At 35.5% G+C, this 15371-nt stretch overlaps 2 protein-coding genes across 7 annotated transcripts in view; both read right to left on the bottom strand.

The window, feature by feature from the left end:
* Window positions 1-15371, bottom strand: part of LOC126917633 (aminopeptidase N-like) — an 87863-nt gene that overhangs the window by 26801 nt on the left and 45691 nt on the right. The window contains exons 1-4 of one of the 2 annotated variants that reach the window (XM_050724739.1): window positions 8250-8667; window positions 7544-7727; window positions 7114-7273; window positions 1028-1109 (exon numbers count right to left, since the gene is read on the bottom strand). In XM_050724739.1, the coding sequence (XP_050580696.1) occupies window positions 1028-1109; window positions 7114-7273; window positions 7544-7727; window positions 8250-8575 (752 nt within the window). In that variant the 5' untranslated portion in view covers window positions 8576-8667. Of the gene's footprint in view, window positions 1-1027; window positions 1110-7113; window positions 7274-7543; window positions 7728-8249; window positions 8668-15371 lie in introns of those variants that run through there. The other variant, XM_050724731.1, reaches the window with a different exon arrangement.
* Window positions 1-15371, bottom strand: part of LOC126917643 (aminopeptidase N-like) — a 143167-nt gene that overhangs the window by 82679 nt on the left and 45117 nt on the right. For 2 of the 5 annotated variants that reach the window (XM_050724787.1, XM_050724806.1), the window contains exon 1: window positions 10626-10994. Coding sequence is in view for 2 of the 5 variants with exons in the window: in XM_050724778.1 (XP_050580735.1) it covers window positions 8674-8705; window positions 9085-9563 (511 nt within the window). In the remaining 3 variants the exon portion in view is untranslated. Of the gene's footprint in view, window positions 1-8673; window positions 8706-9084; window positions 10998-15371 lie in introns of those variants that run through there. The other 3 variants (XM_050724778.1, XM_050724760.1, XM_050724768.1) reach the window with 3 other exon arrangements.

Raw genomic sequence — 15371 nt, 5'->3', positions numbered from 1 at the left:
ATTATATTTGCCCGAGATTTGTGACGGTGGGTTTGGGCTCGAGGTGACACAACTAGTCGCTAAACGTACGGAATGACAGAGGTATGGCATAATTGTATAGCTCTCCTGAAAGATATAGTTGTCGTGAGGGGTACAGCGAGGCACAGAGAAGAGTATATATGTGTAGTTCCATTTGGGATGGGGGCAGTAAGTTAAGTTCTACTTGCACTGTGGACAAGTAAGTTTAGTTACACTTGAAATGCGGACATGTAAGTTCAGTTCGACTTAGACGTTGGAAGAATGCGCATTTGCTATCCCATCCACCGTGGATTAGTTATTGAACCTAAAGATCATTGCCATTAGCATCTCGAGTATCTAATCGCCACGGTTATTTGTCAAACTCTGTAATAATCATGTTTGTACCAGTAAATATCGTTTATATTGTATAACAATAATGGCTAATTCAAATGAAAATTCGTTACACGCCTCTAACTCCAACGGGAATTCGACATATATGTCGGAGATGTAGGGACATCGGGCCTTTCTTTGGGAAGATCCCCAATACTTGGGCTCGAGGTGACATAACTGGTCGCCGAACGTGGCCACAGTCACGGGACCGTGTTTCATCTAACAGAAGAAGTACCGATATTGAGGGACACGCTGTATTAGTAATCAAGCCCCGACCAGGAGCAATGTTGGTTTTACGCGGGACTGCCTAGTAACGGCGCTTGGAATTTTGTTGATATTCCCGATCAATATGTAATTCACAAATGTGACCGTATCTCTCTTTTATTTTGCAATCACCTTGGAGAGTTTACTGATATCGTCTAGGCAGTCAGTCTGAAAGTAACCCAGCTTCTCAGTTAACGTGTCTGCGTGCTACAAAATATATTCTATTGTACAAAGAGTTTTCCCGTTGACCGTGGATTCGTTATTGAACCCAAGAACATTGTCGATAGCTTTCGTTAAACTTATTAACTATTACGCGCCTAAAATTTCTAACGAAAACCCGACATATATATCATATAAATGACTTAAATATACGTACTTCTGCTTGAGGTATTCCTTTAAACCTTCGTGGAAAACGTTTTCTGTCAAGATGTGTGACATCATTCGAATAACTGACGCCGCTGCAAAGATATGGATACACATTAGAGATTGGTTTTTAATAATTCATGATCATTATTCAGTAGCGATTATTTATGTTTATTATTCATTATTCAAAACATGCATATGTAAACAATATCTAGATTTCTTCCAGGATCAAATGATATACATCTGTATATGCATCTTATTTGTTTTTTTTTTTAGTTTTAGTTTTGTTAATTGCATTGTTATTAAGGATTGCAAAAGAGAAATAGTAAAAATTCTTTTCAATTTAAGCATTTCTCATGTTAAAAAATGCTTCACCAAATGAGTCGCGTACGTTTCATATGTTTCATTTAAAAATTTTGAATAAATTCACCAATAAAAGATATTGACCATTCACTGTTCCATTATATGTAAATATGAATATTACGCAGACCATTGTCGACTTATATCATTCTTTTTTAAATTATACGATAATCTTCTAACTACAAGGAGCGATGTAAGATAGCAAATTATATTGATAATAATGTTTTAGTCTTTGAATAAATATCCTTGTTCTCATATTCGATTATATTTCTTAAAGCAAAAATGACAATGGTAAAAATCTTTTATAATAATTATATTTTTTAGATTTTATAATATCAATATAATGCAATAAAACAGTAGGTACGATTCTTTTCCAGTTAACTCTATATGCGATGTGTGTGCAACGTCAACAAATATCTACACTCGACTCGAGAAACCTGAACTACCTTGCACACGACACCAACTCACAAACCAAAGGAATATGAATTCGACATGTAGGCATAAGATAAACCAATATCTAGAAGGGCTGGGTCTTGATCGAGGCTTCAGTCTTTCGGTAACGGTCTAATCGCAAACTTATAATCTTATTATAGAATAAAGGTATATCGAATTCTGGTTCAAGAAACCAACATTTTTTTATTATTATTTTCCTGTCATCTTTACGTGACACGTGCAAAAAATTTTCAACTTATAAATACTATTAGCAAATAATGCATTTTCACCATTAATGATTTTTCTAATTTATTTATTTTTTCTAATGCTTTAGAACCGGAAAATCCAGCGATTGTGATGTTCATCTTTACATTAACGTCTTGAGCTTAGAAAATCATTTCCATTAGATTAGAGAAAATGTTGTCATAAGAACAGGGAGATATTCAATAAATTAATCTACAATCCTCAAGAAATTCCACCTCTAAAGTCCATTCTTCCATTAAAAGTTTGCTTACTATTTACAATGTTACATTATCATATTTGTGTTAGATTGCTAAATATTCTACTAGTATTACATTTTCATAAAACACTTTTCAACTTTATCATTAAATAATTAATTTAATGCAATATAATGAACTTATTTTTTCCAATTTTAATGTAGACAAGTAAAGTACTTATTTTTTAAAATATTTCTCGTATTTTTATTGACAAGATATTAATTTCTTTCAATAATCTGCGCTATGTAGCTTGTTATTCTTCTCTTTGAACGTTTGTTTTTCATAGAAATTATTAATATTAATAATTAATCAATTAATTGCCATACTAATAATATATTCAAGAAATATAATCAACGCCATTCTAATGTATCTCCACTAGAACTCAAAAGTATCCTGCAATTTAATTAGAGTATCACAGTTAATAATTATGTGTTAATAAATAATGACGATATTCTGTATTAGTATTATATTATTATGACAGCAAAATTACTTATAAATAACTAATAGATATGGAATCAACTAATTTGATTTGTGGAGTGAAATCAGTTATGATACATTTTTTTAACAAAATTTTTACCAAGACGTTATGGAGAGCTTATTTATCCTCAAACTGCATACATATGTAGTCTGTAGTCTGTAGCTGTAGTCAAAAATGAAATAGAAAAGATTTTCCATAAAATATAATTTAATGAATTGAAACTTATAATATAATTTATTCAAGCAATAGTTATTCGAATCTAATACTTCTTATCATATTTCAAATTTTAAGATACTGTAGTAGACGAAAGGCCTAAGAGATATCTGGAGAACTATAAACAACGTCGCGAGAAAGCCAAAGTACCAAGAGGCCCAACAATGTACCATCGGTCCTTCAATAGAATACAGACAACACCAAATTTACAGCACGCAGTGAACATTAATCACAGTAACACCAACACCTTTGGTAGTCGAAGCTACGCGCAAGTAAACAACCAATTGCCACCCTTGGACAACCAAAATCAGAACAATAACAGCAACGACATTGCTGACAATTAAGTAGGCGACTGATCTAAGGGTAGAAACCCGGTAAAGAGATGTTAACTGTTCGAAAGATGAAAAATCATTGAAGTTTAGTGACGATGTTGTGGCGGATGAAAGCTAGTGATGGGTTGGTCTATGGTCACGAAAAGAGCAAGGGCAAGTTGTTAAGGGCAAGTTTTCATTAAGAAAGGTTTTTCTTCCTTTTGTTTAATTCTTTACTAGATTATATCCTTTGTGAGGTCTGCTGGGTGTCTCCTTTTCAGTCTTCTTTCCATGTTTGAGGTGTTGATCGTTTTCGCAGCTAGCTGGTTCGAGTTTGTTGCTATTCTTGCCTTATATCTTTCCGCATAACTGCTGATTGCATGCTTAACCGTTGGTATTCCCAGGTCCCTCCGTATATCCTCATTTCTGACACACCAGGGTGCGTTTACTATTGTCCTAAGAATTCTAGCTTGTATTGTCTCTATTATGTTTATATGGCTCATTGCTGCTGTCCCCTATAGTGGTATTCCGTACGTCCAGATTGGTTTTATGATAGTTTTCTATATTTTTAATTTATTTTCTATGCTTAATTTGGATTTTCGGCTTGTTAGCCAATGCATTTGTCTCCTTGTTTTCTGTATTTTTTCTACTATTGATTTGATATGTAGTTTCCATGTGAGTTGTGTATCTAAGTGGAGTCCTAGGTATTTGACATGCTTTGTTTGTGTTATATGCGTGCTGTTCAATAGGATGTTTGGTGGTATCTTTTTTCGTAGCGTGAATGTAATATGTTTGCATTTATTGGGTTTGCTTTTATTTGTTTTTCTTGTAGCCACTTTTCTATTTTTGTGATATGATCTTGTAGTAATTTGACTGCCGTTTCTGGGTTCGTATGCCTGACTAGTATAGCTGTGTCGTCCGCGAATGTCAGTATTGTGCTATTGGTAGTTGTTGGTATATTCGCCGTGTATAATGTGTGTAGTATTGGTACTATGACGCTTCCTTGCGGAACCCATGCCTTCATGTCTTTAGCTTCAGAGTATGTATCCTTGATTTTTATTACGAAGTTTCTGCTGCTCAAGTAAGATTTTATTAATTGGTGCATTTGTTCCGGGAATTGTTTCCTGATTGTTTGTAGTAGGCCTTTGTGATTTATTTTCTCAAATGCTTTCTCTATGTCCATAAAGAGGGCTTGTGCAGTATTGTCTGTTTTCTAGTGCTAGTAATATTTCGTTAATGAGCCTGTGCATTTGGACCGTGCCGCGTGGTGAAAGTCCTGCAGAATATCCGCTACATAGTGCAACGAGAAGGCGAACACGGGGCGCCGCGTACAACTTCCGCTGCAGCCGTCCACATGAAGTGGTGTATCGTTGATGTTAGTGATGTAAGTGAGAGCAGTGAAGATGAGCACTTCAGAGGGCAGATGTGATGGTCAGGAATGGCTGAATGTTGTGTCGTAAGAAAAAAAACCTGATTAGAGATCGATCAAAACAGTGTCGTCTGTCCTTCGGTTGTTATTACACAGAGAAAAAGCCTATGTGACTAAAGTCACCTAGTTCTTGCGGAGTGTTAACAGGATGGGATTAAAATAACGCTAATAGAGGGAGACGATTTGAATTCAAAGAGTTGTTGATCGAGACACGTTGAGCCGTTGATCGGAAAGCGTTGAGCGGTTAATCGAGAAGTGAGAGTGTGTCGAGAGGTCAGAGTTAATCGAGGAGTCGAAGAGTAGAATTATTAGCATTGCCGTGTTGCGAGAGTTGTTAGCGTTGTTGAAAGATTGAGTGCTTAGCGTTGTAAAGTTGCGTGACTGACTAGCGTAGCTGAGAGATTGAGTTGTTAGCTTGTCGAGTTGCGAGAGCGGTCGAATTAAGGTAGGATTGTTACATTTAGTTCAACTTAAACATCCATCGTTTTCTGTCTAATTAATATCTGTATAACTAATTTATTGTAAATAAATTACAAATTATAAATAGTGTGAGGAAAAATCTATACCTAAATTTCCTCGATACTACAAGTGGATGCCTGTGGAGTGTTTGTTTCGGAATCCAAATTGAAGATCTGGTACTAATTTTTTCTTTTCTATTATCGATTTTATGCGATCATATATTATTTTTACCAGTATTTTGGAAAACACTCGAAGTAGTGATATTGGTCTGTAAGATGCAGTTTGGTGTGGGTCTTTGCCTGGTTTAGGTAACATTATGATCTGTGCTAGTTTCCATAGTTTAGGAATGTATTGGGTTCTTAATATTGCATTGAGTATTATGGTCACTAGTCTTATCGCTTTTGGCCGAAGGTTCTTCAAGATTTTGCCATTGATCAGGTCGATTGCTGGTACTTTGTTGTTTTTTGTTTTCTCGATTATGTTTCTAATTTCTTGTGCTGCTGTTTTAGGTATGGTACTAGTTTCCCTGCCGTGTTGTTTAGTAGTTCAAGGGGGGGAGGGTCTATTATTTCAGCATCTATGTAGATTGGTGGTGGTTTAGCGATGCCGGTTATTGGTTTTTCAACTGAATGTGTTACTCTCTCTTCTGGCAGCGCGCTAAATGAGTTTCGGAGAGCCATTCTTGTAGCCATTGTTGCTTATCTGCTACTATTGCTTTCCTACAGCTTATGCACGGTGTTACTTTTCATTTTTTGCTGGAAGTTACCACCTTCCAGCTATCCTCATGGTGGGTTAGTTCGCAGTTCTCATCATTGTTTTGTGTTGTTTCCATGTCTATTTCGTTTATAACTGCACAACCTTGTTCTTCGTTTATTGATTGCCTTGAGATGGTAGAGCTTGTGTCTCTATTTGTGTACAATGTTTCGCCCTTACTTGTAATTTTTATTGGTGGAATTTGCATTTTCCACCATTTGGCGATGGGTGATTTCGTTACTGCTTTCTCTTCCATTTGCCGCACTTTCACTGAAGCACTGTTTCGCACGTCCGTTTAGCTCGGCTGCTCGGGCAGACCTCGAATGCTTAAAGTGCTTCATGAAAGTATGTGAACACTTGCCGTAGAAAATTTTTGAAAATTATGGATACGTATATTGTGCCCGTTATTCGAACCTTTTTGAAATTTCATTAATAAAACAACTACCTGATTATGTTGATAAAATTTGTAATCAACTCAAAAGTATAATTAGAGGTAATTTATTGCAAGAAATATACTTATTGCTAGTAAAAAATAACGAACAGCGTAAATAGTGTAATGAATAATTGACTGTTGGAATACTTGGTTAATCTTTGCAAAGTCTGTACTTGTAATAAATATTTTGTAACTTTCTATTTAAATATTTTATCAAAAGATCTTTTTATAAATCGTACCAATATAATCATGACAGTCGTATCCGATTACAATGCCTAAAGAAAATTCAAATGAATAATATATGGTTTTGTGTAATATATTCGTACGAGTTCATATATTTTCGCGAATTATAGCGTATGTATTGTACTTCATAAGCAACAATGTGTGTATTTTATTTCGATGATTCCGCATGAAGAATTTAAATTTGGTAAAAATTACTAACAGATCCGTTATAGGACGTCTCCCAACTATTTATCGTCGAAAGTCTCACCTTTTATTTTTGCCTGATAATGTTTTAGTTTAAGGTTTAATATATTAATTAATTGATAAGATACATAGGTACCTATTATCTCTTGCCCTTGACATTTGCCAATAAATAGAAATCATTAATGGTCACACAGTATTCGTTTATATCTTTTATCTGATGTTAAAAATGTTGCGTCGAACTTTGCTCTGAATATTCTCGAACATATGTATTGGGAATTACTTCTAATAACAATGAGAAAGCCTCTTACCTTTCTGATATGCAATATCGTCGAATAAGCTACTAATTTCTTCAGGCGTGTTCGCGTCCATGTTCATGGGACGCGAATATTCACCTGCATCTACAATGAAAGCGTTTCCTTGTATGTTGTCAACGACAAACACTTCGTCTAATCGCCATTCGGGTAGTACCTACATATATATTACAAATGTACTAGATATGATACAAGAATACGTTTAAAGTATTCGGCGAGAATTTAATGGTGAAAGATATATTAGTTGTTAATTGATGTAGAGGTCAGAAACATACGTAGAATGCATAGCTATGTTAATAGTCATATAAAATATAAGCAACTGATAATTGAAATTTTGAATGCAACAGAAATTTACTATCGAATTTATAACAATTCCCTTATAACAGATTAATAGAATATAAGTAGAAGACACATTTATTACACTTACCTTATGAGTAATAATATATTGGAAGTACTCTGCAAATCCTTCATTCAACCAAATCCACGTCCACCATTCTGGACTAACAAGATTTCCAAACCACTGATGCGCAAATTCGTGAGCTATAAGCATAGTTATACTTTGCTTCGTATAAGTTGTGGTAAGACCGTCTTGATAAAGGAAATCGGGCTCCCTGTAATGAAAAGTTTCGATTGAAGTCTGCCATCAAAAATATAATATCTTTTAAATAAATTTTAATATTGTATTAACTGCAGATATATACATGAGATATGACTATTTATTAAATTTATATACTGTCACTGAGATTTGCATTTAGAATTTTCTTAATCTGGAATTTAGGACGAGGCTCTTTATATTTAGGACAGTTTAAAAGAATGTATTTAACGTTAGCTTAGCAATTGTAAACGTTATTCGTTGCGGAATTTGATTTCTAAACTAGATATACATATGTATAAACCTTATGTAGACAAAAAGCCATGACATTTGGTTTTCTTAAAAATAAAATTTCTAGTTTTATGAAAGCGCATCATTAAAACTCTACTGGAATGTTATTTGTTTGATTCATCATCCATTCCTAAAAACTCTTATACGCTATGGTCGAAAATTCGATGAGTTCGCCCTTGAAATTTGAACTTTGACCTGCTAAATCGAATTGTGATTTTGATCAACTTTGATTACGTGCTGCAACAATTACATGTAAGTGACGAGGCCCCAATTCTCTATAGCGCCTAGCGGAAAGTCCTCCAGCGATACCTGATCCATTTTTGGTATATAATGGGTGAAATTGATGGCGGTATATTCATTTAAAGCGTCTAGCAATTCTTTACTCTTCTCTAAGGCGTAATGTGTCTGATTCACTGCCTGTGGCTTAGTACACACCCTGAACATACCATCTTCGTTGCATTCATACTTGAAGACTATGAATGCCACTAAATAAGTGGATATCCGAGGAGTTGTTTTGAACTTAGTTGTCTTCATGTCGTTTTTCACTTTTGGTTCTTCAACTGGCAACGGAGGCATGTTCGAAATCGCATGGTAAGATTTCGGATGGGTTATAGAAATGTTGAAGCGTGCCTTGAAAACAGGCTCATCCCAACAAGGGAACGCTAACCGTGCACCTGTTGGCTTGAAAAGAGTCGCAGCCATATATCTGCAAAATGAAAATAAAGTTCTCGAAAATATTGATCGTTCCGAGCAAAAAATGAGCGAGAAAATGCAACAGTTAGTCGTAATTTTTCTTTACGCTTCATTAAGCGAAATGATAGTGTGCAACATTTTCTGGCCAATTAGATTCAAAATGAATAATTTAACTAATTTTAAATAATATTACATAATTACCTAACAGCGCTTATTTCTTGTATTGGTTTCTTTTATTTATCATGCTCTTATACTCAATATTATCAAAATTCTTTTGAATACCAATAAAAAATTACATGAATGAAATTACAAAATGAATATAAATGAATATATATAAAATGAACAATTTATCTAAGAGATGATTTGCGAACTATATAAGAAGGTATCCTTACATTAGATTGCCATTTTTGTCGGTAGATCTGCTCCTGTAAAATCCTGTTACTTCATTGTTCACGACTCCAGAGTAGCTCACAGTAAGCAAGTATTGGTTTCCCTTCTTAAGCTTGTCATCAAGCGTAATAATTAATAATTCATGTACTTCGTCAGATGTAAAACTATTCACCTTAATAGCGGTTTTATTTAAATCGTGCAGGGTAATATTCTTCACAGTGAGGTTCATCATGTTCAGTGTTATTGACTGGGCATCCTGAATTTCAGCTACAATGTAGATCTTCACTTCACCGGTAAATTTGAAGTCTGTTTCTGATAAATTTGAATTCAAATTCACTGTCAAATCTAGTTCATAAAAATTTGGTTTGGCTTCTACTGGTAGTTTATAGCTTGGTTCGTCGACTTGAGAGCTGATCACGTCTCCAAGTAGAAGATTCGTGAAAATCAGATTGATAAGGAACAGTATCAATATTCTTGCCATTTTGGATCGATTCGGCAAACAAGCGCATACATTGGAAGACCCACAATTCGTTTATTTTCTATTTTGTAAAATATATTATTTATTTATATATTATTCTTTCGGCTCGTGAATGTTGATGAAATTTCTTTACTCGATTTTACTTCTAAATCACGCGAAATGTTAATTTGGGCGTATGTAATTAAATACTACACCACAATCGTCTGCAACCTGCGATAGATTTTCAATGTACATTTGTATCTAACGTTTCAGCTCGCTTGCAAATATTTATGAGATACGACTGAGAAGATAATAACGTAAGAAATATAGATGGAATCGTATACGCGTAATTCAACGAATGATTTAGTGATAAGAAGAAAACTTAATAACTTCCTTAATAGTTCCGATCATTGTGACTTTCATATTTCGATCGATATAGAAATTAATATTTTGGTAACAATTTCTCGAAATCGTCGGAAAATAAGGAATTCATTAATTTAAATGGATTAAAAATCGCATAAATTAAATATTACGTAAACGCCCAATTTTGGTCTTTAATGCGTAAAATAATGTAAAACACGGTGAATGGAAAATAAATACTGGCATTTCATCGATATCTCAAATTTTCTAGTGCTGAAGAACTCTAAAATTTAAGAAGACCTCTTTTATTACATCAGAAATATGTTTTTTTATATTTAAATCGTTTTTTCTTCATATAATTTTGTAGCGGAACATGAGTCAAAGGACATTTTGAATCATGTTCTGGTTTTGCCTCGGATTGTCGAGACCGTTAGATTATGAGTAATGTAAAAACAAATAAACTCCGGGCAAAACAATGTCACCGCTACGCGCAACCGTCGGACAACGACAAATTTAAATGTTCCGGCTCTCCTCCAATCAGTATAAAAATACGGACGCAATCTCAAGCGATAATATAAGAATATAAGAGTATAAGGCGATTAGCTGCGAATTATCGAACGGTCTGAATCTAGATTAACGAGTATCTTGTCACGTAAAAAAGAAATTCTCTTGATGATACAAAAAACTTTATTTCTCAAGAGTCCAAGACCCTTGGGTACCACTTACAATGTTCAAGTATCGGCTCACAGTTTAGACTAACTTGGTCGTCAATATTCGGCGTTTATATACTATGCAAGGACAACGGAACAGATGGTGGGGGTATTGTTTTTGGAAATTCTTTTCCAGGGTGGCGATGTGTCGCCTAAAGTGACGTCAGTGTAGAAGATTTTGGGGTTACAATCTCCGCGACGAACGATAATGAGATTTATATTGTATCAAGGACTCTGTACACGTATATTTATTCATTTTAAATATACTTGACAAACGGCTACGATTTTATTTTGGCTTTCCTTACTAGTCAATACTTAACACGACCAATCCACCACAATTTTATACGCAAATTATGAATTATGGTCGTTTCTTCATGCCGATTAATTTCCTTGTAGATTGTGGATTTTTATACAAATTCATATTATTATGAACACAAGTAATTGAATAAAATCCAAATAGAAATATGTTTCATCTATTAAAAATTACTGTAATATCGCGGAAAATTGAGGTATACATTTTTCCGCATACTATTTATAATTTATAATTTATTTACAATAAAGAAACTAAACAGATATTAATTAGGCAGAAAACAATGATGGTTTAACTTGAACTGAACGTAACAACCTTATTTTACTTCAACCACTCTCGCAACTCGACAACGCAAACAACTCAGTCTCCCAACAACGCTAGCAACTCTACTCTTCGGCTTCCCGACTAGCTTTGACCTCTCGGTCAACACTCTTTGAACCCAAATCGACTCCCTCCATTGGCGTTATTTTTTCTTTTCTTTAATCTTATCATGCCAACGCCCCGCAAGAACTAGGTGACCTTAGTGACATAGGCTTTTTTCCCTATGTAAACTAACATTGTTTGGAGGATAGACATTGTTTTGATCGATCAATAATCAGGCTTTTTTTACGATACTACATTACAACCAGTGCTCCATTTTAGATATTTTATATTTTTTTGTATTGATATACGTCGGAGATGAAAGCACACCGAAGCCTTCCCTTTGGAACTTTGGGAAAATCTCCTAACATTGTAATCTAGATTCTAATAATAGCCGCAATTAAGCAATTGTCGTTATTCAATCCGATTGTATTTTTTTCTTATTTATTTCTTTTTATTCACAATTTGTTCAATTTGGACATTTGGAAGAATTAACTGTTTGATGAACATGTGGCTGACTACCCCCAGCGGGGTACCATCCGCGCGTTTACTAGATTATATCCTTTGTGAGGTCTGCTAGGTGTTTCCTTTTCAGTCTTCTTTCCATGTTTGAGGTGTTGATCGTTTCCGCAGCTAGCCGGTTCGGGTTTGTTGTTATTCTTGCCATATATCTTTCCGCATAACTGCTGATTGCTTGCTTGACCGTCGGTATTCCCAGGTCCCTCCGTATATCCTCCTTTCTGACATACCAGGGTGCGTTTATTATTGTTCTAAGAATTCTAGCTTGTATTATCTCGATTTTGTTTATATGGACCATTGCTGCTGTCCCCTATAGTGGTATTCCGTACGTCCAGATTGGTTTTATGATCGTTTTATATATTTTTAATTTATTTTCTATGCTTAATTTGGATTTTCGACTTGTTAGCCAATGCATTTGTCTCCTCGTTGTCTATCTTTTGTCTACTACTGATTTAGTATGCTGTTTCCATGTGAGTTGTGTATCTAAATGGAGTCCTAGGTATTTGACCTGTTTTGTTTGTGTTATATGCGTGCCTTTCAATAGGATGTTTGGTAGTATCTTTTTTCGTAGCGTGAATGTAATATGGTTGCATTTATTGGGGTTTGCTTTTATTTGTTTTTCTTGTAGACACTTTTCTATTTTTGTGATATGTTCTTGTAGCAATTTGACTGCTGATTCTGTGTTAGTGTGTATGACTAGTACAGCTGTGTCGTCCGCGAATATCAGTATTTTGCTATTGGTAGTTGTTGGTATGTTGGCCGTGTATAATGTGTATAGTATTGGTATTAAGACGCTTCCTTGCGGAACCCCTACCTTCATGTGTTTAGCTTCAGAGTATGTGCCCTTGATTTTTATTACGAAGGTTCTGCTGCTCATATATGATTTTATTAATTGGTGCATTTGTTCCGGGAATTGTTTCCTGATTGTTTGTAGTAGGTCTTTGTGGTTTATTTTCTCAAATGCTTTCTCTACGTCCATAAAGAGGGCTTGTGCAGTATTGTCTGTTTTCTAGTGCTAGTATTATTTCGTTAATGAGCCTGTGCATTTGGACCGTGCCGCGTGGTGAAAGACCTGCAGAATATCCGCTACATAGTGCAACGAGAAGGCGAACACGGGGGGCCGCGTACAACTTCCACTGCAGCCGTCCACATGAAGTGGTGTATCGTTGATGTTAGTGATGTAAGTGAGAGCAGTGAAGATGAGCACTTCTGAGGGCAGATGTGATGGTCAGGAATGGCTGAATGTTGTGTCGTAAGAAAAAAAAACCTGATTAGAGATCGATCAAAACAATGTCGTCTGTCCTTCGGTTGTTATTACACAGAGAAAAAGCCTGTGTGACTAAAGTCACCTAGTTCTTGCGGAATGTTAACAGGATGGGATTAAAATAACGCTAATAGAGGGAGACGATTTGAATTCAAAGAGTTGTTGATCGAGAAACGTTGAGCCGTTGATCGGAAAGCGTTGAGCGGTTAATCGAGAAGTGAGAGTGTGTCGAGAGGTCAGAGTTAATCGAGGAGTCGAAGAGTAGAATTATTAGCATTGCCGTGTTGCGAGAGTTGTTAGCGTTGTTGAAAGATTGAGTGCTTAGCGTTGTGAAGTTTGTAGTAGACTTTCATGGTTAATTTTATCGAATGCTTTCTCTATGTCTATAAAGAGGGCTGTGCAGTATTCCTTGTTTTCTAGTGCTACTATTATTTCGTTTATAAGCCTCTGCATTTGCTCTATCGTGGAGTGTTTGTTTCTGAAACCAAATTGGTGATCCGGTATTAGTTTTTTTGTCTCTATTATTGTTTTTATCCGGCAACATATTTTTTCCAGTATTATGGAAAATACTGGAAGCAGTGATATTGATCTGTAAGATGCAGTTTGGTGCGGGTCTTTGCCTGGTTTATGTAACATTTTGATCTGTGCTAATTTCCATGGTTTGGGGACGTATTGAATTCTTAGAATTGCATTGAATATTATTGTTATTAGTCTTATTGCTTTTGGCGGAAGAATTTTCAAGATTTTACCATTGATTAGGTCGATTCCTGGCGCTTTGTTGTTTTTTGTTTTATCAATTATGTTTCTAATTTCTTGTGCTGATGTTTTAGGTATGGTGTATTCCTTGTCAGTTGAGGTACTAGTGGTTTGCGCATCCTCATCCGTATGACATTTGAGGTTGCTGTTGTTGATATTGTATGGTGTGAACGTGTTGCAGAGGTGGTTATAGAATTCTTCAGCTTGTTCTTCGTTGCTTCTTGCCCATGTGTTATCTGCTTTTCTGATTGCTAGGACGGGTATTATTGGCTTCCTTATTTTTTTCGTGGCTTTCCATAGTGAATAGTTGGTGTTCTCGTGTGTGGATAGTGTCCCTATGAACTTTGCGAATTCGTTATCGTTGTGCTCCTTTATTTTGTTTTTTATTTCCATTGCAAGTTTGTTTAAGTGTTTTTTGTTTTCTTGAGTTCTGTATTTTTGCCATTTTGCATTTGCTTTTCTTTTTTCTCTGATTTTGTCGAGTATTTCTTGCGGGATTGTTATTGTTTGTCTGCTGGTTGATTCGGGTGTAGTGGTTGTCCTTGCTGCTTCTTGAATAGTTGTTGTCAATGTTGCTACTGCCTGTTCTATGTGTTCAGGAGTTTTCAACGGGATGTTGTAGTTTATTTTGCTTTCTATTCTTTCTTTGAAAGTTTACCATTTGGTGGTTTTACTGCATAGTGTTTCTGGTTTGCTATAGTGTATTGGTTTGTTTCTGTATTCAATTGTTATGGGTGTATGATCGGAGCTGAGCTCGAGGTTGGGTGTTATTTTTAGTTTATTTGTGTTTAGTCCCCTTGTAACTGCAAAGTCCAGAAGATCTGGTTTTTTGTTCAGGTCAGTCGGCCAATGTGTCGGTGTTCCTGTGGATAATATATTGAGGTTATTATTTCTAATGTATTTTTCCAGTGTTCTGCCTCGAGGTGTAGTGTTTCTTGACCCCCATAGCGCGTGCTTTGAGCTGTAGTCTCCCGCTGCGATGTACTTGTCCCCTGGGTCCTGGAAGTATTCTTCCCACATTTGTGATGTTATTTTGTGTCGCGGATGCACATATACTGCTGAAAACTGGAAGTAGTTGCTGCTAGATTGAACTGTAACCGTGGTTGCTTGTAAATATTCTTAGCTAACTTGGCTGTGTAGATAATGTTTGATATCGTTTCTAACTATCACTGCTGTCCCTCCCTGAGCTTTTCCTGAGGGGTGTTTGGTATCATATATGGTGTAGTATGGTATTTTCATGTAGCTTTTTGTAGTGAAGTGAGTTTCTGAGACAAGCAGTATGTCTATATTGTTATTGTATATGAATGTTTTAATTTCGAGGGCCCGTTGTTGTAGGCCGTTTGAGTTCCAGGCTGCTATTTTTAGAGTGTCCGTTTTTATTTTTTGCTTAGCACGTTTGTAAATAGTGTTTGTAAATGTAGCATAACTGTGATTTGTTGGGTTTGCTGTCTGAGTACTGCGTTTTGTTCGCTTATCATTCTGGTTAGCATTTCGGTTTTCTTTATGGATTGTTTGAGCAGTTCTTCGATTTCTGCAGTGTCATTTTTACTCTT

This window comes from Bombus affinis, chromosome 1 (assembly GCF_024516045.1).
Source record: "Bombus affinis isolate iyBomAffi1 chromosome 1, iyBomAffi1.2, whole genome shotgun sequence".
NCBI classification, from domain to species: domain Eukaryota; kingdom Metazoa; phylum Arthropoda; class Insecta; order Hymenoptera; family Apidae; genus Bombus; species Bombus affinis.
The sequence above is the reverse complement of the archived record's forward strand: the minus strand, read 5'-3'. Positions and strand labels throughout refer to the sequence as shown.